At 43.6% G+C, this 27,766-nt stretch overlaps 1 protein-coding gene across 1 annotated transcript in view; it reads left to right on the top strand.

Moving 5' to 3' along the window:
- LOC124798210 (cytochrome P450 6k1-like) overlaps nucleotides 1-27,766 on the top strand; it is a 164,715-nt gene that overhangs the window by 65,814 nt on the left and 71,135 nt on the right. The window contains exon 3 of the mRNA XM_047261513.1: nucleotides 16,933-17,171. Coding sequence (XP_047117469.1) covers nucleotides 16,933-17,171 — 239 coding nt within the window. The remainder of the gene's footprint in view (nucleotides 1-16,932; nucleotides 17,172-27,766) is intronic.

Here is a 27,766-nt window from a genome sequence, read left to right as displayed (position 1 = left end):
AGCCAGTAACCTTCGCCTGTCCCCTGTCCAAAACCACACCACTTTTTAGGAGTTAGGCCAATCAAAGAGGTTCTAAGCTATTTGAGTTCCGTATTTTTAGGTAGGCATTTTCTGCCGTTTCAGCTTGTTCAATTACATTTTTCATTTCTTCCTCAAGCCACGCCTACTTTTGGTAATAGACCAACAGCGGAGCTTCTAAGCGAACGTACAACCACATATTAGTATTTTGCTGCCACGTCACCTCGTCCAGTAACATTTTACAACTACATCTAAAGCCGTGCCTCTTTCATGGAAGTAGGCCACACACAGAGCTTCCTTCGGTAAGGCTGGGCCAACCTAATACCATTCTCATCTCGTGATTCAGGTTTTGCACAATTTACTCGTGAAATTGAACAAATGCACGCCACGGCCAAAGTTACTTCGTTTTTCACACTCTAGGAGCCTAAAACGGTGAAAAATAATACTATCAGACATTTGCAATGATATTATTAGCTTATTTTGTTAGATGTTCCGTTTTTGGTATAGCTATTGTGAGCAGTATGTGCATAAACATGTTAACCTTGTAGGCCTCGCAAACAGATGGTGACTTTATTTTGTATTTTATCGTTTTGTGATAAATAAGATTTGGAGTTACAGCCATTTCCATAGTGAAATGAACAACATATTTTTGTTTTACTATATTTGAATGGGTGTCTTCGATATTTACGAGTAAAATTCAGAACGGTTTGTTTACTTAATGCACACTACAGTTTTGCACTGTTGAGTCGCTATATTTCAAGTCAAACGTAATGAATTTTGATGATAGTGTTGTCTGCGATGTTGGGTAACATCTGCCACTGTAAATAATGTTCACGCAGCGGTGGGTACAATAGCAAACAATCGTCACTTTACGGTCTTAGTTTTTCAGTAACTAAAAACCATTTTAGAAGAGAAGATGACAATGCATAACGTTCCAGACAAAAAAATGCAACTGAAGTGTTCCATTGGAGCTGATACCATTTGTTTTTATCTCCATGATAACCATAGTTGAAATAACAACTGAGGATGGCTGCAAATATTCACAATATTATTACTGCCTGTCAAATATTTCCGTCACAGACTTGTAACACATCCAATACATACGACTCCACAGGATAACAGACAATTTGAAATTCAACAAAAAGTGTAATCATTATCATTTAATTCAAAATTACATTTCTGTAGAGTGTAGTGATTATCATGTAACCCACAAAGCTAAGTTAAGAGCATTAAGATCTTGTTACAATAATGGCATTAGCTAACTGTATTCCAAAGTTTGCACCTAATGATAGCAGCTTAGCTAAACAGACCAACATTTCGAAGGCACATGATTACATAAAGCGCAACAGACAACTAAGGAAGGATCAATGGAATAGCACAAAACACAAAAAGGCATTAAATGTGGTCATGAGAACACAACAGTAGGAGAACTATGTCTCTCTCTCTCTCTCTCTCTCTCACACACACACACACACACACACACACACACACACACACACATAGACACACACACACACAATTACGCAAACAAAGAAAATCTACAGGTAAGGTGGGTAACAGCTACAAAAGTCTCACCCTAGTGTTCATGGATGTACACGTATATATGAATAAACAAAATCTTTTATAAAAATAAAGCTGAAGAACCAGAGCGTGATCAAGCTGTTACATTCCAAATGAAACTCATTATAATCAGGTATTCTCTGTAACGAACACGCAGTGCTTCTTTTCTGATAACTCCATAGTATGTGAAACAGTCATATGAACGAATTAATAATTTAAAAAACTATTAATAATTATTATAAAAATGAAATGACACAAACAACAGAAAGGGAGGCTTGCCAAGGTAATCTGTGCAGTTGTGTGAACTGCTGTGCCAAGGTGACTCATTGGATAGCGCACCTGCCTCGTAAGCAGGAGAGCCAAATTCGATTCCTGGCCTTGGTACAAATTTTCACTTGTTGCTTCAGTCTGTATGCATAAAATTATTATAAGTTGTGTTATTCTAGAAGAGGGCTGGTAATTAACAAATGCTGCTTGTTTATTCTACGACAAATGTATCACAATCTCATAGTCCTTCTTAACATTTGAGTGGTTCCATGCCCTCTTTTGCATGTCTCCCCTCATTTTCATCAATTTTATTAATGTTCTATGTCATTGCACGGTAGTAACAGACCGAATAAGGTTGTTGTAATGAGAGTATTTGTACTGAGAGCTCAAAAATACTTCTCACTCGATTCCCAAACATGTTGTTTTACTTCCCTCGGTGGCTTGTGTGAGGCGAGCATCGGAGGACGCGGCACACTGCGTTTCCGGTTGGGGGCTGCAATTCCCTGAATTCTGAGGGGTTTGTACAATGGTCTTAAGCACCTGTCGGAACATTCCCATTATATGCAGGGCGAAACGACCTGCAAGACGTCTGACTGTCGCTGCAGTTTATGTGTTTACGGTTCCGGCGCGTCCGGAACGAACATTCCTGGCACCGACTGACTGCATTGTCCTCTTGATTCGGAGAAAACTTGTGCACTGTGCCCTGTTGGGTGCGACTGTCTGGCACCGGATGGCCGGTGGTCTAGGCAGGTTGTTTTCGTAGCCCGTCAAATGGCAAGTTTAGTGCCCTCAGCTGAATAGCAGAGGCATGATTGGTCAACTTAAACTGACACTAGTTGACGTCATAAAGCCCTGTTCGAAACTGGGGGGAACAGTCGCTATTGGCGCGGATGATGTTCTGAGACAGGTGGGGGAATTTTGGAATCAGAACTGAATGCTGATTCGCAGTTTTCGAGGAGAGTAGGGAGTAGAGGAATGTTGGCTTCGCGCTTGCGTTGCGCGGGCAGTAGATTCAGGATCTGATCTTCCTCGGAGTCGGACGGTCTTGCGGCTTGGTCGCTCGTTTTCGGAAGAACTTAGAATTCTCGGACAGCCTTCGCGGCCAGGGGTTGACACAGAGTTGCTGCACGGCAGAAGTCGGCGCCTACATCATCAGGACGCTGCCTACCGATGACGTGCTGCAGATTTCAGTACTGGTACAGTATTTTGCGGCTCGGGCATTGTGGGACCTTATCAATATCATACTGAATCCCTCAGCAGCACGTGCGCTCGCTTTGCTACAAGTCCACCTTGCTTGTTTTTCCACGTGATCCCATTTGAGCTCTCACTACTAATTGTGATACTACTATATAGTCGGGAGATGAATATTTGATTCATTAGGACCTCCAGTCGTTATCGTCAATCTATTGCATCACAGAGAGTAAGAGCCCCTTGATCTCGAGCCAACTCTTATTCTCATAATATTTCAGTATACCCTATCCTTTAACCTTCTGTGTGTGTCAACAATCATGTGCATTTATGTTCTGACATATAATAAATCTCATTGTAATATTTAATCCGCATATCATTTCGTAGATATAGGCAGAATCCCATTTCCTGTTGTTTATTATGATAAAGTTCTCTTTTTTGAGTAGATTACGATTTTTATTAAATTTTTGTGAGTGTGCACTCCTTATTTTACCAACTAGCAGGGTCCACCATCATTTCCTTCCGTTACCGTTGTGCGCATAATTAATTAGCTGGTAGACAAGGAGGGGGTGGAGTGCATGTCTCGTTCTCATGCAAGATTCGTCGGAATTAAAGAGGTACAAACTATTCTCCACCCCAGCACCTCGCAGATTTGTTACCAGTGGCATTAGCGAAGGAAGGAAAAAAACTGACATTAAGTGCACTACCTCCTCATCGAGTTTCTAATGCATGGCTACAACTGCATTAACTTCAGGAAATGTGCACTGAAGTAAATACCTTCCCACACATGCAGCACTGGCTAAGCCAGAGAGAGAGAGGCAAATTGCTTGCTTAGTGTGAGATAAGAGGGGTTGTATTTTACATGCAAAATTACGTGTAGTAGTCAAAAAATTAAAATTTTAATTCATTACCAATGTCACTTAAGACTTGTTTAAATGTTTCATCGGGATGACAAGAAATTGTGAAATGAATACCGGGATAATTCTGTGCCTCTTGGGGAAACAAGCTGATCCTCACAGGGTTGCCAACGTATTGCCAGTTTCAGCGGTTCCAGCAACAGGAACAATTTCTGCGACAGACTCTGAACATCTTGCACAGTTTCTGCTATCTGAAGCCTGCACCAACCGGCCCTCGGCTATTCTGGGATATACGTTTTAGGAATCTTGAGCATAACGTGACACCAGGTTTTTATCATAGTTCCCAGTAAAAAAGTTGCAGACGTATGCTTTCAACAGTGATTATCACTTGCTAAGGCACTTTACAAAATTTGCGATCAGCAGAAAATAGTCAGACCAGTTTGGACCAGCCGCGACTCTCCACACTGTGACGATACTGTGCCCCTCCGCAGAGTGGGACCTCTCACTGACGATAACCATCTGGGGTTGAGCGGAGCTGCGATTCATCGCTCAACACACTGCGACGCCTTTCATTACCAGCCCACGCTTCCCGGTTATGGTACCACTCCAAACGCACACGTTTCTGTTGTGGTGTTAATGGCCGCCTACAAATGGGACGGTAATTCTCTAGTTCGGCTGCTGCTAGACTACAACCAATGCAGGGACTCCATTGCTCGTTCTCGGATGTCAGCCGGCCAGTGTGGCCGAGCGGTTCTAGGCGCTTCAGTCTGGAACCACGCGACCGCTACGATCGCGGGTTCGAATCCTTTCTCGGGCATGGATGTGTGTGATGTTGTTAGGTTAGTTAGGTTTAAGTAGTTCTAATTTCTAGGGGACTGATGACCTCACATGTTAAGTCCCTTAGTGCTCAGAGCCATTTGAACCATTTTTCGGAAGTCAGGTGTGGTCTAGAGGAGATATGATGTGTTTAGCGGACAAAATGGCGATCGTCCCTTGTCCTGGTCAGACGTGGTTGACCAAAACGTCTACGACGAGTGTGTCTCCTTTCGCCTTCCCGTGTAGTCAAACAGTGGGCTACTGTCGCATCCGAATGTCCCACAAATATGAATATTGCGTGCTTATGTCAGGCAGCCAAATGCAACCTCAAAATGAGACATCTTTCAAACTACGTCAGACGCTAATAACGCTATCTCACACAGATACATGGCATCTCCGTGTCCTTCACAGTGATTAATCAGAATCTGATGCCGTTCATGGCCCCTATACAACCTACAAAGCCTGGTAACAACACTGAATACGAAGAACGCTAGTGCACTCTGGTGGCCGTTTTAACTGTCACAGATAACTGTAACTCTAATAGTTCGCATACCCTACAACGGTATATAAGTGTGTGTAGTTACATTGAGATTCGACCGTATCTCACGTATGCTTCACTTTTTTTGTCAGGCAGGCAGGCTGTGAAGCACATATTTTACTTTAATAAGGCGTCCTACAGGGTGACTAGTGAATAATAGAAGCTCTACACATCACCTCACTATTAATTCATGAGAAATTGAAAATAAAATTTCTGTGATGCCTTTGCAATGGTTTACTGGTAGAAAATAATGTTAAATTTGTTTTGAGGAGCTGCAATACGTATTTATAGAATAGTGAAGAACATACAATTTTCATGAAATGAGTAATTACTGCAGGTAGCGCTACTCAGCACTGCTTGCTTCACACTTTGTCACCAGTTTTAGAACGTTTTTGCACACGTAATGAATTCTTTGTACACATCGAACACAAATAATATTTTTACGTATTACATGACTCGTTAAACACGGTTGACAATGCAGTAAAATCATCCATTGCTTTCCGCAAAATACACCTGAAATCAATTTGAAAGTGATGTCTCGTGCAGTTGGCATTAATTTGACTAATCAGACTTAACGAGTCCTCAATACTTGAGCTGCTAATGGTACAAAGTGGCAACAAAGTTCATTCTTCTGATAATTACTTTAACTCTGCACACAGTTTCAAAACAAATATTATCGTTCGTTACGCAACTGAAACAGCAGTCACTACACAGGTTCAACATGTTACAATTAGTATAGTAATCAGCTTACTGCAATCCTGCTTTCACTGTTCTGAAATTTACTGGTCATTAGTGATTTGAATAAATATGCGCTGTCCTCTGAATCGCCTGTATTTGCCATGGACTAGTGCTGTCATAAAACAATGACTACAGAAAGGATAGTGTTGGGGTGCTATTACGCAGATAGCGCGACAGATGGTTGCAAATCACTTGTCTAAAAGAATGTGCCATCCATTGGACTATTATTCAGTGTGCTTTTACTAAGATGAGGCGGTTTGCATCTAGTGATGCAGTATGGTGGTTGATATGGCTTCTCAACCATTCCTGAGTAACAAACTGTGTATTGCATTCGCTGTGGTGTGCTTATCAAAAGTTATAACAGAATTTTGTAGATTCCTTCCGAATAACATCTCACTTCTGGAGCACTAACTTGACTTCACAAGACGCACATCTTACCAGAAACTGAAAGAAACTGTCAAAAGGCGAAATGCTAACTATTCTTTGATGATTTATGATAGTACAAGAATGTCTAAGCTGTCCTTACCTTCAGAATGACTCAGTGACGAGATTTCACACAAGAGCTTTTATGGTTGATATTTTTCATGATACAATTATGTATTTTTATGACGGAGTAATGCACAGAAAGACACAAAAGTGGAGAAACCTAAAGTACAGGGCATTTTGCTAGTACGTTTTTAAAAATTTGTTCAGTATTATACACTTTTAAAAATATTATGAGGTAGAACTGAAGTAGAACTCGGTGGAATATTGTGCAGATGTGTGAAACCTGCCCTCAGGTCAGTGTCTGACGGCGAGAAAGTGCAGGCTTCGTATAACAGCACGCATGCGCTTTGAGACACAAACTGTCTGGCAGAAAGGTTGTGTTCCGAATGGCGTAAATGACAGGAGCTTGGTGCAGCGTGCGGGCGAGATACATATTAATAGACCGTCGGGATTTCTGATTAATTCCCCATCCAGTTCAAACCATGGGAAGGCATTGACTACATCCCTACTTGCAAAATGACTCTGAGCACTATGCGACTTAACTTCTGAGGTCATCAGTCGCCTAGAACTTAGAACTAATTAAACCTAACTAACACAAGGACATCACACACACCCATGCCCGAGTCAGGATTCGAACCTGCGACCGTAGCGGTCGCTCGGCTCCAGACTGTAGCGCCCAGAACCGCACGGCCACCTCGGCCGGCTCCCTACTTGCAGCTGGCCAATGATTTCTATGAATACCGGGGGAGAAGCTGGTAGGAATCGTAACATTAATATAACAAAAGATTTAAAAAATAAAACTCAGCTATACAGAGGTGTCCAGAAAATTGTATCCACTGTTTAAAAGTCCATAACTGGCAAAATAACTGACGGAGTTGTCTCATCTTTGGTAGTGTAGTAGTTTGTAGTTCCGGCAATCGCCACACAAGCGTTGTATTGCGTTGTTTTGTTTTGTCCTATGACAGTCGCCAGATAGTTAGTGTTTTGTTCTTAGTTGCACCTAGTTACTCGAGTAAACATGGCTGGCGCAAGGCTTACATTCGATGAAAGGAAGTCAGTTTTGAAGTGGTATTTTAAGTACCAAAACATTAATGAGGTTCAACGGCAATGGCGAAATGAGTATCAAACAGAGCTACAGACATGTTTAACTATTCGTCGCTTTCGAGACAAATTTGAAGCCGATGACTGTGTTAAAGATGTACACAAACAATGATCTGGACGACCTGTAACAGTAACAAGTCCAGCTAACCCCCGTCGTGTGTTACAACGATTCACTCGCTGACCACAGAAGTCTGTGAGACAGTATGCCCGTGAAACTGGAGCGAGTCGCTCAAGTGTTCGGCGAATTTTGAAGACACCAAAGTGGAAGTGCTACATCCCACGATTGCTACACGCAATGAACGAGGACGATCCAGATCGTAGAATGGAGTACTGCAAGTGGTTTACTAACATGGTGCGCAACGATGAAGAGTTTGCAGAGATGATTGTGTAGTCTGATGAGACACAGTTCAAACTCAATGGTACAGTAAATCGCCCCAATTGCATCTACTGCACCTCCAAAAATCCGAGCGTCCATGTAGACAAAGCCGTGAATTTGCCAGGAGTGAATGTGTAGTGTGGATTGTCTTACCGGGGTTTGATTGGGCCATTCTTCTTTGACGGCACAGTTACCGGTGAGGTGTGCCTTCAGAAGCTTCAGACACCCAATTTACCAGCCATCCGAGACTTGTATGGAGACGGAAGAGTTTACTTTCAACAAGATGGTGCCCCAGCGCACTACCAAAATCGTGTTAGGCCGTATCCCGACGAAAATCTACCAAGAAGATGGATAGACCGTAGAGGTGCTGTGGAGTATACACCACGTTCCCCAGACCTAACTCCTCTGGACTTTTACCTGTGGGGAACACTAAAGGACGTCGTTTATCGACAAAAGCCACGCACATTGGATGAACTACGAGAATCCATCGTACATTCATGTGCAAGTATCCAACTGAACACGTCGCGGACAGTAGTTCGTGCTGCAGTTCGGCGGCATCGTTTGTGTGTGGATGTTAATGGTGACCATTTCGAAAACCTATAGTGCTATGTTTAAGTTGGACTTTAAGCTACACTTTTACAAAAAATGAGACAGCTCTGTCAATTAGTTTGCAAGTTATGGACTTTTAAACAGTGGATACATTTTTTTGGAGCCCTCTGTATTCTGAAATCATAAGAGAACTAGCAACTGATTAGGCGAGAGCAGCCTCCGCTGACATAAGCACAATCTCCAAACGACGTAGAGAATGAGTAGTGAACTTGAGACTCAAACACATAACTGAGAATGTGTCAGAGGAAAGATGAGGGAACATGAGAACAAGATTTAGGCAATAAAAGGGGGCACGTTTTTGGTGATTCCCACGCCATGGCCTTTGCTGCTGCTGTCCTGTTGTATAACGAAATACTCGCAGTCACCCGGCTAGCGAAATGGAGGTCGAACTCGGGCAACATTACTGATGGCTGTTGGAAGTAATGTAACAGCTGAACTTTGCTGCAGCGAAGACCGCTGGCGGACGACGCGGGTGCTCTAAGGTCTCACCTAATCAGCTGGCCTCTCGCGAGCGGATTGCCGCCGTGGGCCAGAACTGCGGTCCAGTTCAGCGGGTATCTCTGACGGATCCGGTCCGATCTGAGGCCTAAGGTTTCCCACTAACGGATCTAGCTCTTCAGTCTTCCTGGAGGCAGGGTCTGTTCGTGAGTGGGGGGTAAATGGTGGCGGGTTTTTGTGATTCATATTCATCCACGGGTCCAAGACAGCATTGCACGCACGACGTGCCGGAGGACATGGGTGACGGATTTCGCGAATTTCCACTGTGTCTCTCCACAATTACTTTGTAGAGGGCGGCGGTTTGTAGACTTTTCCTTATTGTAGTGCCCGAGGGAGGACTCAAACCTCCGGGGGGGGGGGGGGGGGGGGGGGGAAGCCGCGCGAACCGTGTTTGGCAAGGCGTCCGCCGAGATCACGCGGCTACCCCGCGCAGCGCGAATTTCAACTATAATCTACATTCGTCTGCTTGTCATGTTAAAATTTGCTTGTTTTGCCAAAACGAAATGTAGCTAATACAGTGCAACCTCGCTAACATTCTAATGCGGTTGCAATTACGATAGAATATTGAAACACTGATGCATTAAAAGAGCAACTGGGGACAAATGAAGTCGAAAGATTACGAAAAACCACATTCTCAGTATAAAAATAAGAGTGTAATTTCTTCACTTATCCTGTTGTAAAGTCACATTTATTCACATTTAATAGCTATCGATGACTGTATAATTACGTAGTTCAATTGTAAAAGTCCGCTGGTACTCGTATACCGCGGTAGATAAGGAAGTTTCACTTGTTTACCTTATGGTAAAATGCTGTTCTCTTTGTGTGCTATCGTAAGTGTGATATAAGGGATATTATGAGTATTTCATTACAGCCTTATTGCTGGTGTCCACGGTCGCAGATGCTTGTGATGCATAACATTAATTTTCTGGAGATCTGTGACAGAGAGTTTCTCCCAGGTTTGAAAAAAAAAAATAAGTATGTGGGTTAAAATTCGTACGCAAAAATCACGAAACACTAATTCATAGGAACCCATATTTTCCAAAGACAACTTTTCGAATTTTACGCAGTGTTACTTATATGCGAAGGATCGCAATAACTATGACGATTAGCGAAACGACAGGCACCTCATCTTCGCAGAAACCCGCCCGCGTGTGTGTGTACCCGCTGCGAGGAGGGATCGGTAGTTCCTAGAACTGCAGGTAACGGTCTCAGGGCTGTGCCTCCACTAACGCACAGGCGGGGCTGCAGGTCTTCAAGAACCCGCCAGAAATGTCCGTGGCCCGTCGTTAAAATCCGATCGTGCGTGGCCAGCTGAAATCTGGGTAGCATGGCGATGGTTAGGATTTTTGTTAGCTGACCAGTGCTTTACCCTAGTGAGCGTACGGCTGAAAAAAGTTAGCTTGGTGCCAACTTGCTGGATGGTCAAGCGGCTTGTCTCACCTGTTGGGCTGTATAAACTGGCCCAAGGCTTCACTGCCCTGTCGCCGTTGTAACTGTCAGAACGGCAAACCTTTTTGTATCCCTGCGTGCCACACTACCAAGAAGACACTCCTTCCGAAATGGACTCTTTTTAATGGTTGCCATCAAATTATTACTTCCTACGTTTAAAGATTTTTGTTCCTCTGTATGTCAGGAATTACGAGGGTCACTCCAAAAGAAATGCACACTATTTTTGTAAAAATACAGTTTTCATTTTGCATGTGTGAAAGTTTTGTAGTGTCTAGATACATCCTTCCCGCTTGTTTTCAAACTTAGTTTAAGCTGTTCCCTTGAGTGGCACCGTCACAGCATGCCTTCAAGATGGCTGCTACATGATGTTCGTCAGAAGCAACGTGCTGTCATACAATTCCTGTGCCGTGAAAACGAGACAGTGGGAAACATCCACAAGAGGTTGAAAAAGGTGTATGGAGATGCTGCTGTACATTGCTGTACAGTTAGTCGGTGGGCAAGCAGGTTACGTGATGAAAGCGGGCACGGCAATATTGAGGATTGTCCTCGCAGAGGCAGGCCTCGTACTGCACACACTCCAGAGAATGCGCAGAGAGTTGACGAATTGGTGACTGCTGACAGACGCATCACAGTGAACGAATTGTCACCCTACGTTGGGATAGGGGAAGGAAGTGTTTGCAGAATACTGAAAGTGTTGGCGTTAAAAAAAGTTTGTGACAGGTGTGCTCCCAGGATGTTGACAGTGGCTCACAAAGAAACAAGAAAAACGGTATGCAGCTAACTTTTGGAACAGTACGAGAATGCCGGAGATGAATTTCTTGGAAGAATTGTGACAGGTGATGAAACATGGCTCCATCATTTTTCACCAGAGACGAAGAGGCAATCAATGGAGTGGCATCATGCAAATTCACCCAAGAAAAAAAAATTCAAAACAACACCTTCTGCTGGAAAAGTTATGGCTATGGTGTTTTTCGACACTGAAGAAACTTCAAGCTCGACTGAGTCGTATTCGACCACATCGGCAAAAGCAGGATGTTTTGCTGTTGCACGACAATGCACGGCCACACGTCAGTCGAAAACCATGGAAGCGATCACAAAACTCGGATGGACAACACTGAAACACCCACCTTACAGTCCTCACCTGGCTCCATGTGACTATCATCTCTTTGGAAAACTGAAAGACTCCCTTCGTGGAACAAGGTTTGCAGATGATGACTCCATTGTGCACGCTGCCAAACAGTGGCTCCAGAATTTTACCGTGCAGGCATACAGGCGCTGGTTCCAAGATGGCGTAAGGCAGTTCAGAGGGATGGAAATTATGTGGAGAAATGAAAATATTGTCCCTAAAGGATGTATCTACACACTGTAAAACTTTCAAACATGTAGAATAAAAGATGTATTTAAAAAAAAATAGTCTGCATTTCTTTTGGAGTGACCCTCGTATTATGATGAGCACTGGTCTGTTCATCATCGCCAGCCGTTGAGGCCAAGCGGTTCTAGGCGCATCAGTCTGGCACCGCGATGCTGCTACGATCGCAGGCTCGAATCCTGCCTAGGTCATGGATGTGTGTGATGTCCTTAGGTTAGTTAGGTTTAAGTAATTCTAAGTCTAAGGGACTATGACCTCAGATGTTACACCCCATAGTGCTCAGAGCCAATTGAACCATTTCTTCATCATCAAAACATCCAGGATATGTCACCTGATTAAACATTTATTCATTATTTCTCTACTCATCCTTCGTGTTCGACTTTGCTTGGCTGCGCACTCTCTCATCACGGCACAAAGGGTTCTTAGGATGGTTTGGTGGGAAGGAGTAAAATGTCTTTAGTAAACAATACAGCGATCCTTCCTTGTGCAATACGTTTAGGGCCCATCCCTAAACCTGTTCCTGTTGCTGGAGCAGCTGAAAATGACAGCAACTCAGAATATGTTTGCAACTTCGCGATCGTACCCTACTTCTCTAGTCACACAGTATTTTACTACTAAATTCACTTGAGTTTTTCTTTTGTTACTTTGATGAAATATTCTGAACAATTCTTACGTCAGATGTGACAATCTTACAATTTTTTAATTTTTCGAATGCTAGGACGTAATTTTATACTGAAATTACAATTTCGTTTATTTCTCACTACGCAAGAAATTTTCGTCTCTCTCTCTCTGGCTTAGCCACTGCTACATGAATGCACACACTCACTACTAGTATGCCAGGGCGCTCATTTTCTGAGGTTAATGCAGCTATATCTGTAGGTTCGAAACTTGATGAATAGATGGATTTTACTTCCTTCCCTAATGCAAATGAAAATGACCACAATAGCATTTCGTAACAAAATCCCAAGTACAACTCTGATTTCATGTGGTATTTATTGTAGAATAAACAAGTAGCAGTTAATAACTATCAGCCTGTGCTAGAATGTCACAACTTAAGAAATAATTAACACTTCATTTTTATTATCAATTCATTCATATCAGTTTCTCTGTCACGGAGTTTTACACATAGAAGCACTGGATGTTCGCTACAAAGAATACCTGATTATGAGTTTCATTTGGAATCTAAAAGTTGGATTGGGCTATGGTTCTGCAACATTATTTTTTTTTTTATAAAAAGCCTTTGTCTTATTCAGATACACCTGTGCATCCAGGAGCGCTAAAGTCTTGGTGTTGTCTGATTTTGTAGCTATTAACCCTCCCTCCCACTTTTACCAGTGATATTTTCTTTATTGGCCTTATTTTTGTTTAGTGATTTTCAGTTATCTTCCTGACTCTTTCTAATTGTTCCTCTTTTTCATTGAAGCCATTTACTTGTTTACTATAATTCCCCCTCCTCCCAATTGGTCCCTTCTGCTCCCAGTAAGTCCTGTATTTATAACATTTTCTTGTTTTTTTCCTTCTCATGCAACAATATTCTCTGTTTCTAACATGATGTCCCTAATGTATGCATTTGTTAATTTGCTCTTATTAGTGTTATTTCTCAGATATTTCTGTAACAACTACCTTTCTGCTTCCGTTTGTCTGTGAGATTCATTATTCTTGGTCAAAATGGGGTTTGCAAGGCTTAGCTATGTGAACCTGTGTGTGTGTGTGTGTGTGTGTGTGTGTGTGTGTATGTGTGTGTGTATGTGAGTGAGTGCGTTCTTCTGCTGTCTTTTTCTCATGAGCACATTTAATTCCTTTTCTGTGTTTTGTGCTGTTCTGTTGGCATTTTCCTAACTACCTGTTCTGCTTTATCTATCATGTGCCATAGGACTATGATTCTGATAAGTTGCTATCTGCAGGTGCAAACTGTATATTTTTTTGTTTAGTTCAGCTCTTTTTGCACTCTGTTACCTAATTTCACTATTTTATCAAAGCGTCAGTGGTTAACTTGGCTTTTGTTTGTTACGTGAGAATCTCTGCTTAACTCTACATAAATGTAACTTGGAGCCAAATGATAATGATCACACGTTTTGTTGAATTTCATGTTGTTTCTTATCCTGTGGAGCTGGATGAGAGTCTTCTTGTATGTTCCTGTTCTGCGATGCAAGCAGTAATAATACTGTGAAAATTTGCAACCATTCTTTCTCAGTTGCTACTCCGATTATGTTTATCACATAGATGACAACAAATGTTATCCACCTCTGTGGAACGTAGCCTCAACTAGTCCTAAATCGAAACTAATAAAAAGCTATATTAGCCAGTCAATAACATCAATTTCATTTTTCTAGTGTAGAGCATTATACATCATCATCATCTCCCCTAAAGTGGTGTTTTGTGAAGTGAACCTTTACTGAGAAACTTCTAAAAACATCCGCTAATAATCGTTCGTTTTTTGTACCCACGGTTCCTTGAACATTATTTTGAATAACATGCTGTCCCCTCATCGCGGAAAACACCATAATCTAAATTCAACTCGTTTAAATTGGAAAATAATGCCTTAATAGTGCAAAACTGTAGTCTGTAATAAGAAAACAAACCGTTTTTTTTTTAATTTACCTCGTAAATATTTAAGACTCAGTTTCAAATACAGCAAAATACACGAAGTTTGTTGATGTCCCTGTGGAAACGGCTGTAGCTTTCGTGCAAAATTTTTAAGTGTGTAATACTGCTACCACATGCTTGCGACGCCTGCAAGAGCAACGCACATTTTTTAGGCACATACTGCTCACAAACTCTACATCAAAAACACGAAATTAAACAAAATGAGGCAAAAATATCCTTTCAAACTGACTGTGTGATGCTTCACAGTTTTTAGCCACTGTGGTACGGAAAAACGAAGTAACTTTGGCACGGGGCGCGAATACGTCCGACGCCAGGCATAGATTATACAATAACCAACACTGCTGTACGAGAATAATGCCCATACTTGGTGAAGGAAGAAGCCCTGTGACTGGCCTGTTTCCAAGAAGAGGGCGTGGCTTCAGAAGGAGTTGAGAAATGCAATTGGGTTACCTATTCTAATTGTTTTTCTGCTAAGGCAGGTTCAGGCCTTATGATTTGTTCGAGAAACACTATCTCTTCCTCAGCCTTCCCACACTACTTCTTGAATTAGGATTATATACCATCACTTACAGAGGGATTTTTGAGGTGTTTTGCACAATACATGCTCTCTCCAATCCTACTTTCGTTGGATAAATTTTTCAGGTAATTGCTGAGCCCCCCAGTTCTTTCCTAATTTCTTCAATTCTCAAGTTGTTTTCTCTTGTGGAGCCTTCCACAGTCTAAGAAACTACATTTCTGCTGTTTCAAGACGTGTAAGGTCTTTTCGTATTAATGTCCAACTATCTGCTCCTGTGGGTAGTGCCATGATCTTATAACATTTCCTTTGGATTTCCCTTCTTGTCTTATCGCTTAATGTTGTTTCAAATGGCTCTGAGCACTATGGGACTTAACATCTATGGTCATCAGTCCCCTAGAACTAAGAACTACTTAAACCTAACTAACCTAAGGACATCACACAACACCCAGTCATCACGAGGCAGAGAAAATCCCTGACCCCGCCGGGAATCGAACCCGGGAACCCGGGCGCTTGAAGCGAGGACGCTACCGCACGACCACGAGCTGCGGACTCGCTTAATGTTTTCTGACTATTCCACATATATGTTGATATGTGTTAATTTTCTTATTTATGTCTTCCTTTTCTTCAAAAATTATCTCATATCCGATACAGTAAATGGGACATCTGTTCCATTATTACATTACTAATGATTATCTTAGTTCTTACGGGGTATTTTCCTAAAACAGCCATTGTTTTTCTTTCTAGTGTTTACATCTTCTGGTTATAATTTAAGCTTATGCTGTTTAACCCATACATCGCTTCTTTTATAATTACTTCCTCATCAGCAAAAAGCATCGTAATTCTTATAACTTGACGTATTCTGTCCTTCTTCCATTTCCTGACCAGCCTGTCAATGTAGATAACCAATAATCTGTGGTCTCGTAGAGACAATGAGTATTTATATATATATATATCTTTGTTTTTTAAAAAAATGTATTAGTTAGTTTCAGTTCATTGAACATAAGAAACTTTATCACTATAATACCACTGTTATTATTGGTATCTTCTTCATTGTTGCTGATCAACTGTTGAATGGATTCTTTATCATTTCTTGAATTTAGGTCTACTGCCAAAATGACATGGTCGCTGTTGCTTACCTAATTGAGGTGTTTCTGTAATTCGACATAGTTGTTCCTTTCCTTACTCACGTGCATATGTTCCTAAAACTGTTGGATGTCCAGTGTCACTGTCTCGTTTACTAATGCATACAATTATCTTCTCATTTTCTCAGTACTGTGACTCCACTACATGCTCTTTCCTTAGGTTCTAGTCCACTGTATAGGCCTAACTTAAGGTAGCCTGTCCCCAGACCCTGTATGTTCCATGTGACAACACTGGCTATGTATACAATTAAACTTTTCCTTGCCTGGTTCTTCGGTTTTTATCTGCGGATTATTTTCAGGCTCGTGAGTAGACAATAAAATATGCGTCTGGATTAGAAACTCACTGATTGGCCTATTTTCAAAAAGAGGCGTGGCTTAAAAAGAAGTTGAAAATTGTGACTGAATGAGCTTAGAAGCTCTCTAATTGACCTACTTCACAAAAAGTGGTGTAGTGTAGGAAAGGGAACGGAAGGGGCAGTGTTGTGGCTTAAGAATGGGGTGAGGGGAGGGAAAGACGGAGTGTGTGGGGGGTACAAGAAGTGTGTGGCTTAGGAAGGGGGTGTCCTTCGGAGAGGAGAGGTGCATGATGACGTCAAGTGTTTGCCCCTTCATGTAGACAACCTGACAGTCAGTGGTCACATTTGGTCCAAAGTTGGAGCTGCATTCCTACTCTCCTAAACCACAAAATATCAAAATGTTTTGTTTTCTTCAAGTCTGTCACATCTGTGTATGAATGTTCAGTATGTTTCTACATCATCTGCTGGCTTCATAGTTGTAACGGTATTTTCGTTTTCAGGGGCGCGACTTGTAGGACACTACGGATTCCGTCGTCCTCTACTTCTGGTCCGCGACCCTGACATAATCAGACAAATACTCGTGAAGGACTTCGGAACGTTCCACGACAGGGGCCTGTTCTTTAATGAAGAAGAACCGCTCAACAGGCACCTGTTCGCCCTGAATGGAAGCAAGTGGCGCCATCTGAGAACGAAGCTGACCCCAGTATTCACATCGGGAAAACTCAAGGGCATGTTCAAGGTGAGCGTCTACTACTGGTCAATTATCAGCTCGTGTGCGTGTATCAATTAGGTGTACATGAGTGTAAGGCATAGGCCTATTATCGTTTCGAGCTTTTCGAGGCTTAGCGTTTAAGTACTTCATTTTTTGCGGTATAGTCTCGAGACCTGAGATAATTGTCTGCAAAAAAGTTCATTTTATTTTTATCCATATGTTTGATCGCTTATTAGCAAACAGAAAAAAAGTAATTTTCGCAGGTTCATGTTTGTCAACTTTTCAGAAATTAAGCAGTTTCATTTTTGGAGTTCGCTTCACCTGACATTCGAACATACAACATTAGAACGAAAAATGATCTGCATTGTCCTTCAATGAATATAATTACGACACCAAAAAGAGCAAAATATGCATATATAAAATTCTTTGTCAATCTACCGTGGAAATAAAATGTCTGACAGACAACACAAGTGTTTTGGACTATACATAAAAGATGTTCCTCCTTAAAAACTCCTTATGTGGCTACAGGAATTCCTGAACAATGATCGTTGGTTATTTATGGATGAAGAGCCACTGGGGGTCTGGAGCGAAGTCGACTTTCTAATTCATTCCAAAGGTATTATGTTGGGTTCACATTGGAACTCTGGGCAGCCCAGTCCGTTTCAGGAATGTTAGTGTCCACAAACGATTGCCTCAGAGATGCTGCTTCATGACAAAATGTGTTGTCATGCTGACGCAAACAATCATCGCGTCAGAACTATTACTTTACTGTACACACTACACAATGACGTACTGTGTGTTCGTATCCTTACCCACTTTCTTAAGCGCAATGAGGGAACCATGCACTAATCACGAAAAGCGCCCCCACACCGCAACACCACCGCCTCCGCAATTCACTATTAGCACCACGCCTCATGGCAGGTAATGTTTTCCAGGCATTCATCAAACCCAACCCCCCCTTTAGATTACCACAGAGCATAGTGTGATTCATAACTCCAAACCACAAGTTTCCAGTCATCCATTGACCAGTGGCGTCATCCTTTACACCATCTCAGGCGTCGCTTAGGGCTGACAGCAAAAACGCGTAGTTTATGAGGATCTGCTCGACTATTATACCTCATTATTTTTACCTCCATGTCAGCAGCCATTGTGCCTGCCGGACGTCTGGTAGCACTTTAGAAGCCACGAGTGATTCCTTCTGCTACAATGCTCGACCATCCGTGTCTACCAGTATATGAGTTCTGGCTGGTGATGGTTTAGCTATTGTTGTACCTTCATGTTTCCACTTCACAGTCACTATACCAACAGTCGTCTGGCACAGATTTAGAAGGGTCGAACTGTCTCTGCTGGATTTGCTACTCAGGTGACATCAGCAGACCAGTCCACCTTCAAAGTCACTCAGCCCTCTTGACCGTTCCGTTCTGCTGTTTCTGCCTCTCTTCTGGCAACACTGTAACATCCCACCCGTCACTTATCTGGTTTTGGTGTGTGTTCACCCCAGGTAATTGACTAACAGATCAACAGAGAGTGCAAAACTGCCGCAATGTCGGATAACGCAAAGTAAGTAATAAGGCCCTGTGACTCCTGATTGAACTGCGGTGGCAGTGTTGACATTAATTGATTCAGAATTGATCCCTTTTAATTAAAAAGGGGTGCACATTAATGTTATATTCAGCTATTGTACACCAGATGCAAATGTTGAACACAAAATTAATTAAGAAAGTGACTTGGGATTTCAACTACTTGATTGAAAACAGATGCAGTCGATTAGCACAGATTTATTTTAACTCACGACCTTCAATCATCACTTTACATGACTCTCCTAACAGGCAGTGGTAATAAATTGCGTTTGCGTGGAGTAAAGCGCGATAAATCAAAAGTGATTCCTATCGACTGACCCAGGCGTAATGCGAAGTGCGAGAAGAATTCTACAATGCACAGCCCATGAAACCCTCGTGGAAACTTTGCCGACATGATCCAACAAATTAATCAGTGGCCGGAGCGGGCGCAATATCACCGTGGCGGAGTGGCGTCGTTGTGTGGACGTCGGCCGACCTTGTGGTGCTGCAAGGCTGCGCTCATCTATTCACTCCTAGCTATCTTGCTCAGTACATAGCTGAGCCAAAACTTTCCATCTCCAAGCTCAATTGTTCTGTTTGCTAAGTCGTAAACTGCAGAGAAGCTCACTCTCTCTCAGGCAAGCTGAGTAAAGAACGCCACGTCCGCACTCTAGGCAAGCTGGGAACGGAAGACCTCCCAGTCCGCTCTTCGCCTCGGTTTCCCCTCCAGCAAAATCACTTACGCTAATTGCAGCGGAAGTCGCGTTAATTATGCGTCGCTTCCCAGCGCCGACCAATGCCTGGTCTTGGAAGTGAACAAATTCCCACAAAATTCCCTTCCTCTCAACTTCTGCTATTTAGCCCCTCCCAGGCCACCCATAGGTTAGCGTCTGCACATAACACCAATTTTTCCGGAATTCTGACTCCCAGGAGAGTACTTCAAACTCCTTGGTCCTATGTTCCCATCAGAGGCCGGCGTATTTCATTCTGTCGCTCTTCACCTGAGTTACTTCAGACTCTGCAGACCGTGAATTCAGCGTGAAGTTGCTATAGTCACGAACACGCATATTTTGGCCTCTGTTGACCGCTCCACCGTAGCTTTACGCAGCTTACTCACATGTTTCATTGAAAATGGGACGACGGACATTTATCAACAGGTGTACAAGTTCTCTGTCTGCTTCCTGGTACACCAGCATGGGGTCAACCACCCACTCACTGTCACTCATCTTAAGGCAGCTGGAGGCCGCACCCCATTACTGCTTTCTCAGAGCTTGAGCCACCCTAAGCTGCCTATTGTCGCTTCCCTTCGCCGCTCCCTAGCCGGCCACGGTCAATTCTCAATACTTCCCTGGCAAAAACTAGCCTCCAGTAAATTGACGCGTTTCCCCAAAGTTTTCATGTCGTGTGAATTACTTTAAAACCATCACCCGACATTAATTATTTCAATATGCCCCTACTATACCCTCTACAAGATGCATTGTGCCTTGTCAGTCACTTTTGTTCAGCCCTACTGTTCGCTCAACGTGAGTTAGGTGATCTTTAATAACTTCATGTAAGGGGCATAGTTCTTGCCATCTTACAACACAATACTCCGTGCCTCCTTTTCCACAGGCTGATCCGTCTCTGGTGACACCTAGTGGTCAGTTCGACATTTTGTGGAGATGTCTGGATACTTTTGATTGATACTCTGTGTTTGGGTCGACAGTCTCACACCAACCAAATTCAATGTGGACGACCTGTGGCTCGTTCTATGAAATGTGAGGGGACTGTCAACTGGGAATCAGCCACAATAAAACATGCGAGCGGCATTCGGAAAGTAAAGAACGTGTTTTCCTACAGAAATTTTTATTTATATAATTAAATGAAATTGTATTTTACGTACAATTTGAAACATGTACTTTTGTAGTAACGAAACTGACAGTAGCGTGTAATTCATCTGTTAGAATGTGAATGGCATGCGAGCGTGCATTTTATCTCGTCGCTTATGCGCTTTGCCCTGCACTGAACTTCTCTGACTGCGAGAAAATAAACTGTCAATAACCTTAAACCAAAGCAAAACTGCATGAATCTACATAACACAAAAACTGAATCTGATGCACCACTGTTGATATGAAATTGCCCCTGGTAATAAAACAAAACTTGATCAGTTTGAAAATAATGGTCCCTGTGCTTAATGAGTGCTATCCCTGAAATAATAAAATTTCTTACCTTTATCTGCGTAATGGTAACACTCTTCAGAATTCTCTCTGTTAGTACACTAAGTACTGTAGTTAGCAAACAGCTGTTGTGCAAGGCTATTGCGTAGCTTACATTTTAATTAAATCGAATATGATTGAGACAATAACTTCTTGAGCAAAATCGTTAATCAAAAACGACATGGATCTGGAAACTGGTACTGACTTGTGGTAAGTAACAATATGGTACCAACTTTAAAACTTGTATTTTGACTCTTTGAAAATTAATAACGTCAACAATGAACACACAATAAACTGATTATATATTAACAATTAGCTTTACAGAATCATTGGGTGTGAGTGCTATACATTGACTCAGTCATTACATGAATGCGCGCATTGCATTGGTAACAAAACAACTTTCTTTACCATAATTATGTCCAGTATGGTATCTTGCAAATAAAAAAGCATTACTGCTCGTAGACAGTAAGTATATATCCAGCACACTCAGATACAACACGTCTTTACACTTAAGAGTCCTCCATACACCAGTGGCGGATAGAGAAAAACCTCAAGGAGGGGGCGCAAAAGATATCTTGAGCTACCTTTACTTTTACTATAATAAAAAATAATCAGCACACATGCAAAGTTTGAGAAAGTTTTACTTAAACTGATTATACACGTATACAAGACAATCCCATCTTATGATATTAAAAAGTTACAGTTGTGGTTCTCTTCCTTAAACGAGAACGAAGTCTTTCGCGACGACACTTATATGTAAAACATTCTCGGCTTTCTAGCCGCGTCAATTCGGCATAAAATCTCAAGCTTTCGACGATTACCCCCATCGTCATCGTCGGGAGCAGCTGACTGTCTTCACTGCTGCTGTGGTAGCCTTTTTTATAGCCCGTGAACGGCTTCTTATTGGTCGGCTTATGATTGGTCGGCGATTACGTACTGCTGTCGCAGACGGTGTCATTGTGTGCGCCGGTGGCGCCACCGCTTCCGTTGGATCGTAAACCTTGCAAGGAACGTCTCTGCTGCTTCTCTGCATCAAGCGCTCGTTTCCATGCACAGCTCAGGTGGTTCTTTTGTCTCATTCTTATTTCAACAGCCTCCTTAATAACAGAATCCCAGTACGTGGAGGCATGGGACAGAATTTTTGTTTCATCCAACAATATTTTATGTTTGTTCTTGAAGCTGTGCTCCGCAGTTGCCGATTTCTCCAGTTCTCTATTTTTAATATGGCGTTGGTGTTCTGCACAGCGGTCGGAAACGGTACGAATGGTCTGACCTATATAATTGCTTCCACACTCACAGGGGATATTATAAACTCCAGGGACCCTGAGGCCGAGATTGTCCTTAACAGGGCGCATCGTCTCCTTAATTTTCTAAGGAGGACGAAAAATCGGTCTTATAACCCGTCTACGCAGGACTCTTCCTACTTTTCTGGAAATAGCGTCACAAAAAGGAAGAACCGCAATCGGTGTTTCATCCTGTGAGTGTGCAGCATTTTCACGTTTCCTTTTTTTGGAGAACGCTGCCTTTATAACTTATGCACCGTAGTCGTTCTTTCGGAACACGTACTTCAGATGGTTAATCTCGGACCTTAACTGGTCCTCGTCAGAAACAGTTTTTGCTCTATATACACTCCTGGAAATGGAAAAAAGAACACATTGACACCGGTGTGTCAGACCCACCATACTTGCTCCGGACACTGCGAGAGGGCTGTACAAGCAATGATCACACGCACGGCACAGCGGACACACCAGGAACCGCGGTGTTGGCCGTCGAATGGCGCTAGCTGCGCAGCATTTGTGCACCGCCGCCGTCAGTGTCAGCCAGTTTGCCGTGGCATACGGAGCTCCATCGCAGTCTTTAACACTGGTAGCATGCCGCGACAGCGTGGACGTGAACCGTATGTGCAGTTGACGGACTTTGAGCGAGGGCGTATAGTGGGCATGCGGGAGGCCGGGTGGACGTACCGCCGAATTGCTCAACACGTGGGGCGTGAGGTCTCCACAGTACATCGATGTTGTCGCCAGTGGTCGGCGGAAGGTGCACGTGCCCGTCAATCTGGGACCGGACCGAAGCGACGCACGGATGCACGCCAAGACCGTAGGATCCTACGCAGTGCCGTAGGGGACCGCACCGCCACTTCCCAGCAAATTAGGGACACTGTTGCTCCTGGGGTATCGGCGAGGACCATTCGCAACCGTCTCCATGAAACTGGGCTACGGTCCCGCACACCGTTAGGCCGTCTTCTGCTCACGCCCCAACATCGTGCAGCCCGCCTCCAGTGGTGTCGCGACAGGCGTGAATGGAGGGACGAATGGAGACGTGTCGTCTTCAGCGATGAGAGTCGCTTCTGCCTTGGTGCCAATGATGGTCGTATGCGTGTTTGGCGCCGTGCAGGGGAGCGCCACAATCAGGACTGCATACGACCGAGGCACACAGGGCCAACACCCGGCATCATGATGTGGGGAGCGATCTCCTACACTGGCCGTACACCACTGGTGATCGTCGAGGGGACACTGAATAGTGCACGGTACATCCAAACCGTCATCGAACCCATCGTTCTACCATTCCTAGACCGGCAAGGGAACTTGCTGTTCCAACAGGACAATGCACGTCCGCATGTATCCCGTGCCACCCAACGCGCTCTAGAAGGTGTAAGTCAACTACCCTGGCCAGCAAGATCTCCGGATCTGTCCCCCATTGAGCATGTTTGGGACTGGATGAAGCGTCGTCTCACACGGTCTGCACGTCCAGCACGAACGCTGGTCCAACTGAGGCGCCAGGTGGAAATGGCATGGCAAGCCATTCCACAGGACTACATCCAGCTTCTCTACGATCGTCTCCATGGGAGAATAGCAGCCTGCATTGCTGCGAAAGGTGGATATACACTGTACTAGTGCCGACATTGTGCATGCTCTGTTGCCTGTGTCTATGTGCCTGTGGTTCTGTCAGTGTGATCATGTGATGTATCTGACCCCAGGAATGTGTCAATAAAGTTTCCCCTTCCTGGGACAATGAATTCACGGTGTTCTTATTTCAATTTCCAGGAGTGTATAATCCAATTTTCTGTACAGATTCCGGAACTCTCGGAACCGAGGTGATACAAACTTTTTTTGATATGTGTAGTTGGAATTCAGTGCCGATGCTGGATGCAAATTGACGTTGACCTTCGGGTTGCCTACACTCAAGGGGAGGGGTCAATGACCTCAGACTGTCACATGTCATAAAAACGACCGATCCCTCTCCTCCCGTCTCACCCTCACTGCAGGCAATGATAGTGCAGTACTAAAAATGAGTGTGCTGTTGTCACGATGACGCCTCTTCGCTTCTAAGGAGGTGACCCCAGCAGCGTCCACGTGCTGTCCACACGTTTACACTTATCACTCGCCAGGAGAAGTAGTGGACTTCTGTGGGCGGTTGTACAGACAATCGATCGGTTGTACAGACAATCGATTCAGTGTGCGGCATGGTGCTACTTGTTTAAGCGCCAAGCACTCCACATTAATAGTTCTGCTATTACTCGTTGGAGATATTTCCAGAAATGAAGCGTTATTAACACTCCTGGGACAATGAATTCACGGTGTTCTTATTTCAATTTCCAGAAGTGTATTAACGTGTTCAAAACGGCTCCCTTCTGAGCAGGATGATGGAAACTCTGTGCATTTAGGTATACATCAGTATGCGTCGGCTTAAGGGTATACAGAGTGGCCAAGACGCCCGTCCGCCTGTCGTACTAAAACGTCTAAGAAAGGCAGTCTCCCTTCCTTTTCCATCTCGACAGTGGATTGGACGTTCGACTGTATGCTGTTCATGTGTTCCATGAATTGTTCGAGAGCTTCTGCGCTGTGTGGCCAGATCATAAATGCATCGCCAACATAACTATAAAATAAGGATGGACGGAGGGGAGCCGAATTTAATGCACGTTCCTCAAAATTCCCCATAAAAAAGTTAGCCAGTGATGGAGACAACGGAGAGCCCATCGCCATATCATCCGTCATTTCATAAAATTTATTACCGTACAAGAAGTTGGTGGTCGTCATCACGTGCCGGAACAACTTTGTAGTTTCAAGAGGAAAAAGATCCGCCAGCATTTTCAAAGTGTCCTCCACAGAAACTTTTGTGAACAGCGATACCACATCCAGGCTGACTAAATTGTCATTTGGACCAACTCTAACCTGTTTGATTTTCTCAATGAACATCTGGGAGTTTTTGATGTGATGTTCACACCAGCCGACTATAGGAGTCGTCAACTTTGTCAGGTATTTGGCCAGCTTGTAAGTAGGAGAACCAATTGCACTGACACTACGTCTCATGAGAACATTATCCTTGTAGATCTTCGGTAGTCCGTATAACTTGGGCGATCTAGGAGCTCGGACTCTATTTCTTCTTTTTTTAACATCGTCTGGCAGCCTGGAATTCACAGTAACTTCATGGTTCTTCTGCTGTACGTCAAAGTTGGGTCCCGTTTAAGACATTTATACGTACTGTCCAACAGTGATGTCATTTTACTATGATATTCGGTAGTAATAAGGACCACGGTGGCATTTCCTTTGTCAGCTGGTAATATGGCAAGATTTTCATCTCTCCGAAGTAAATGGAGCCCTCCCTCTCCTCTCTACTGATATTAGATCTGGGAGGCTTAGCTGAGGCCAAAAAGCGACTGGTAACAAGTCTCACTTCGTCGGCGTCGTCCTGTGCAAGATGCCGCACCGCCTGTTCTACTCCACTGATAAAGGTTTGAATTTTGTTCCTACACCACGTACTATACCCATCGTGGTAAAAACTCTTGTCCTGTAGGCGTAGCGATGTTTTCACTGGGTGACTGACAATCTCGTCATCTTCAAAGTGTGTTCCCTGTAAATAATCTTTAAGCGACCCAAAGAGACGGAATTCAGATCATTGGCCTTTCTTTGAATCTTGTGGTCCGCTGTGAGCATTCATGGAACCCATTGTGAGGACCTCTTCGAATGTCCGAGAGTCTCGATCATTGGAGACGCAATTCCAATGCTGACCGACAGCTGTAGAGCTAATTGTCGAGTTTTTTTTTGTTGATGATGATGATGTTTGGTTTGTAGGGGGGGTTGTGGTCATCAGCACCCGTACAAATTCCCAATTTTTACACAGTCTAATTTTTTTACCCAATCCAATCTGGCCACAGTCACAAATGATGAGGACAATACAGACACCCAGATCACGGGCAGAGAAAATCCCCAATCGGCCAGGAATCGAACCCGGGACCCCGTGATCCAGAGGCAGCAACACACGCCACTAGACCACGAGCTGCGGACGTCGAGTTTTGATGCAGCGATCGGCACGAATAATAGCATCCGCACGATTCAGCATGTCTGGAGCAGTGTCTGTGACAGGACGTCCAGAGCGTGGCTGATCATGGAGCTCAGTTTCTGCATTTCCAGAGGCTGTAACTTTCTCTATCCATCACATCACACATCTGTACTCCTATCAACTACAGCATCGCCATACACTGCACACAAACGTTTATGCATGTTCACCACGGTATCTTTTTCTGCACACAAGAATTCAATAACAGCACGCTGCTTGTAATGTGAGTTGTATGTAGATGCCATTTTGACGCTATGCTACGGCTCTGCCATCTGCCAGAACGGTTCGAAACTTCACCGACGCACAGAACAAGCATCGAATGTGAAGCACCAACAAGGGCCTTTGTCTATGTACGTTAATGGTTTTTTTTTTTTTTTTTAATGTGGGACATTGCTGCTGAACGACCCTCTTACATTACTCTTGTGGTCTGGCACTTGTGACTTACTATATTACTTAGTATGAATAAGGAAAAATGTCATTCGCATCATTATTTATCGAGGTTTGAGTTGGGCTTTCCAAACCTGTCCCACGTCCTTGAAAATTTAATTACACATAGCAAATAGTCAAATGAAATTCCCTACAGCTTCATGAAAATGCACGAGATTTTTTTCATTATATTACCTCTCAAATGTCATATAAATTAAATAATGTGACTAGTGAAGAAAAGATATACACTACTGGCCATTAAAATTGCTACACGACGAAGATGACGTGCTACAGACGCGAAATTTAACCAACAGGAAGAAGATTCTGTGATATGCAAATGATTAGCTTTTCAGAGCATTCACACAAGGTTGGCGCCGGTGGCGACACCTACAACGTGTTGATATGAGGAAAGTTTCCAACCGATTTCTCATACACAAAGAGCAGTTGACCGGCGTTGCTTGGTGAAACGTTGTTGTGATGCCTCGTGTAAGGAGGAGAAATGCGTACCATCACGTTCCCGACTTTGATAAACGTCGGATTGTAGCCTATCGCGATAGCGGTTTATCGGATCGCGACATTGCTGCTCGCGTTGGTCGAGATCCAATGACTGTTAGCAGAATATGGAATCGGTAGGTTCAGGAGGGTAATACGGAACGCCGTGCTGGATCCCAACGGCCTCGTATCACTAGCAGTCGAGATGACAGGCATATTATCCGCACGGCTGTAACGGATCGTGCAGCCACGTCTCGATCCCTGAATCAGCAGATGGGGACGTTTGCAAGACAACAACCATCTGCACGAACAGTTCGACGACGTTTGCAGCAGCATGGACTATCAGCTCGGAGGCCATGGCTGCGGTTACCCTGGCGCTACATCACAGACAGGAGCGACTGCGATGGCGTACTCAACGACGAACCTTGGTGCACGAATGGCAAAACGTCATTTTTTCGAATGAATCCAGGTTCTGTTTACAGCTTCAGGATGGTCGCATCCGTGTTTGGCGACATCACGGTGAACGCACATTGGAAGCGTGTATTCGTCATCGCCATACTGGCGTATCACCTGGCGTGATGGCATGGGGTGCCATTGGTTACACGTCTCGGTC

Source organism: Schistocerca piceifrons, chromosome 5 (assembly GCF_021461385.2).
Source record: "Schistocerca piceifrons isolate TAMUIC-IGC-003096 chromosome 5, iqSchPice1.1, whole genome shotgun sequence".
Lineage (NCBI taxonomy): Eukaryota > Metazoa > Arthropoda > Insecta > Orthoptera > Acrididae > Schistocerca > Schistocerca piceifrons.
The sequence above is the reverse complement of the archived record's forward strand: the minus strand, read 5'-3'. Positions and strand labels throughout refer to the sequence as shown.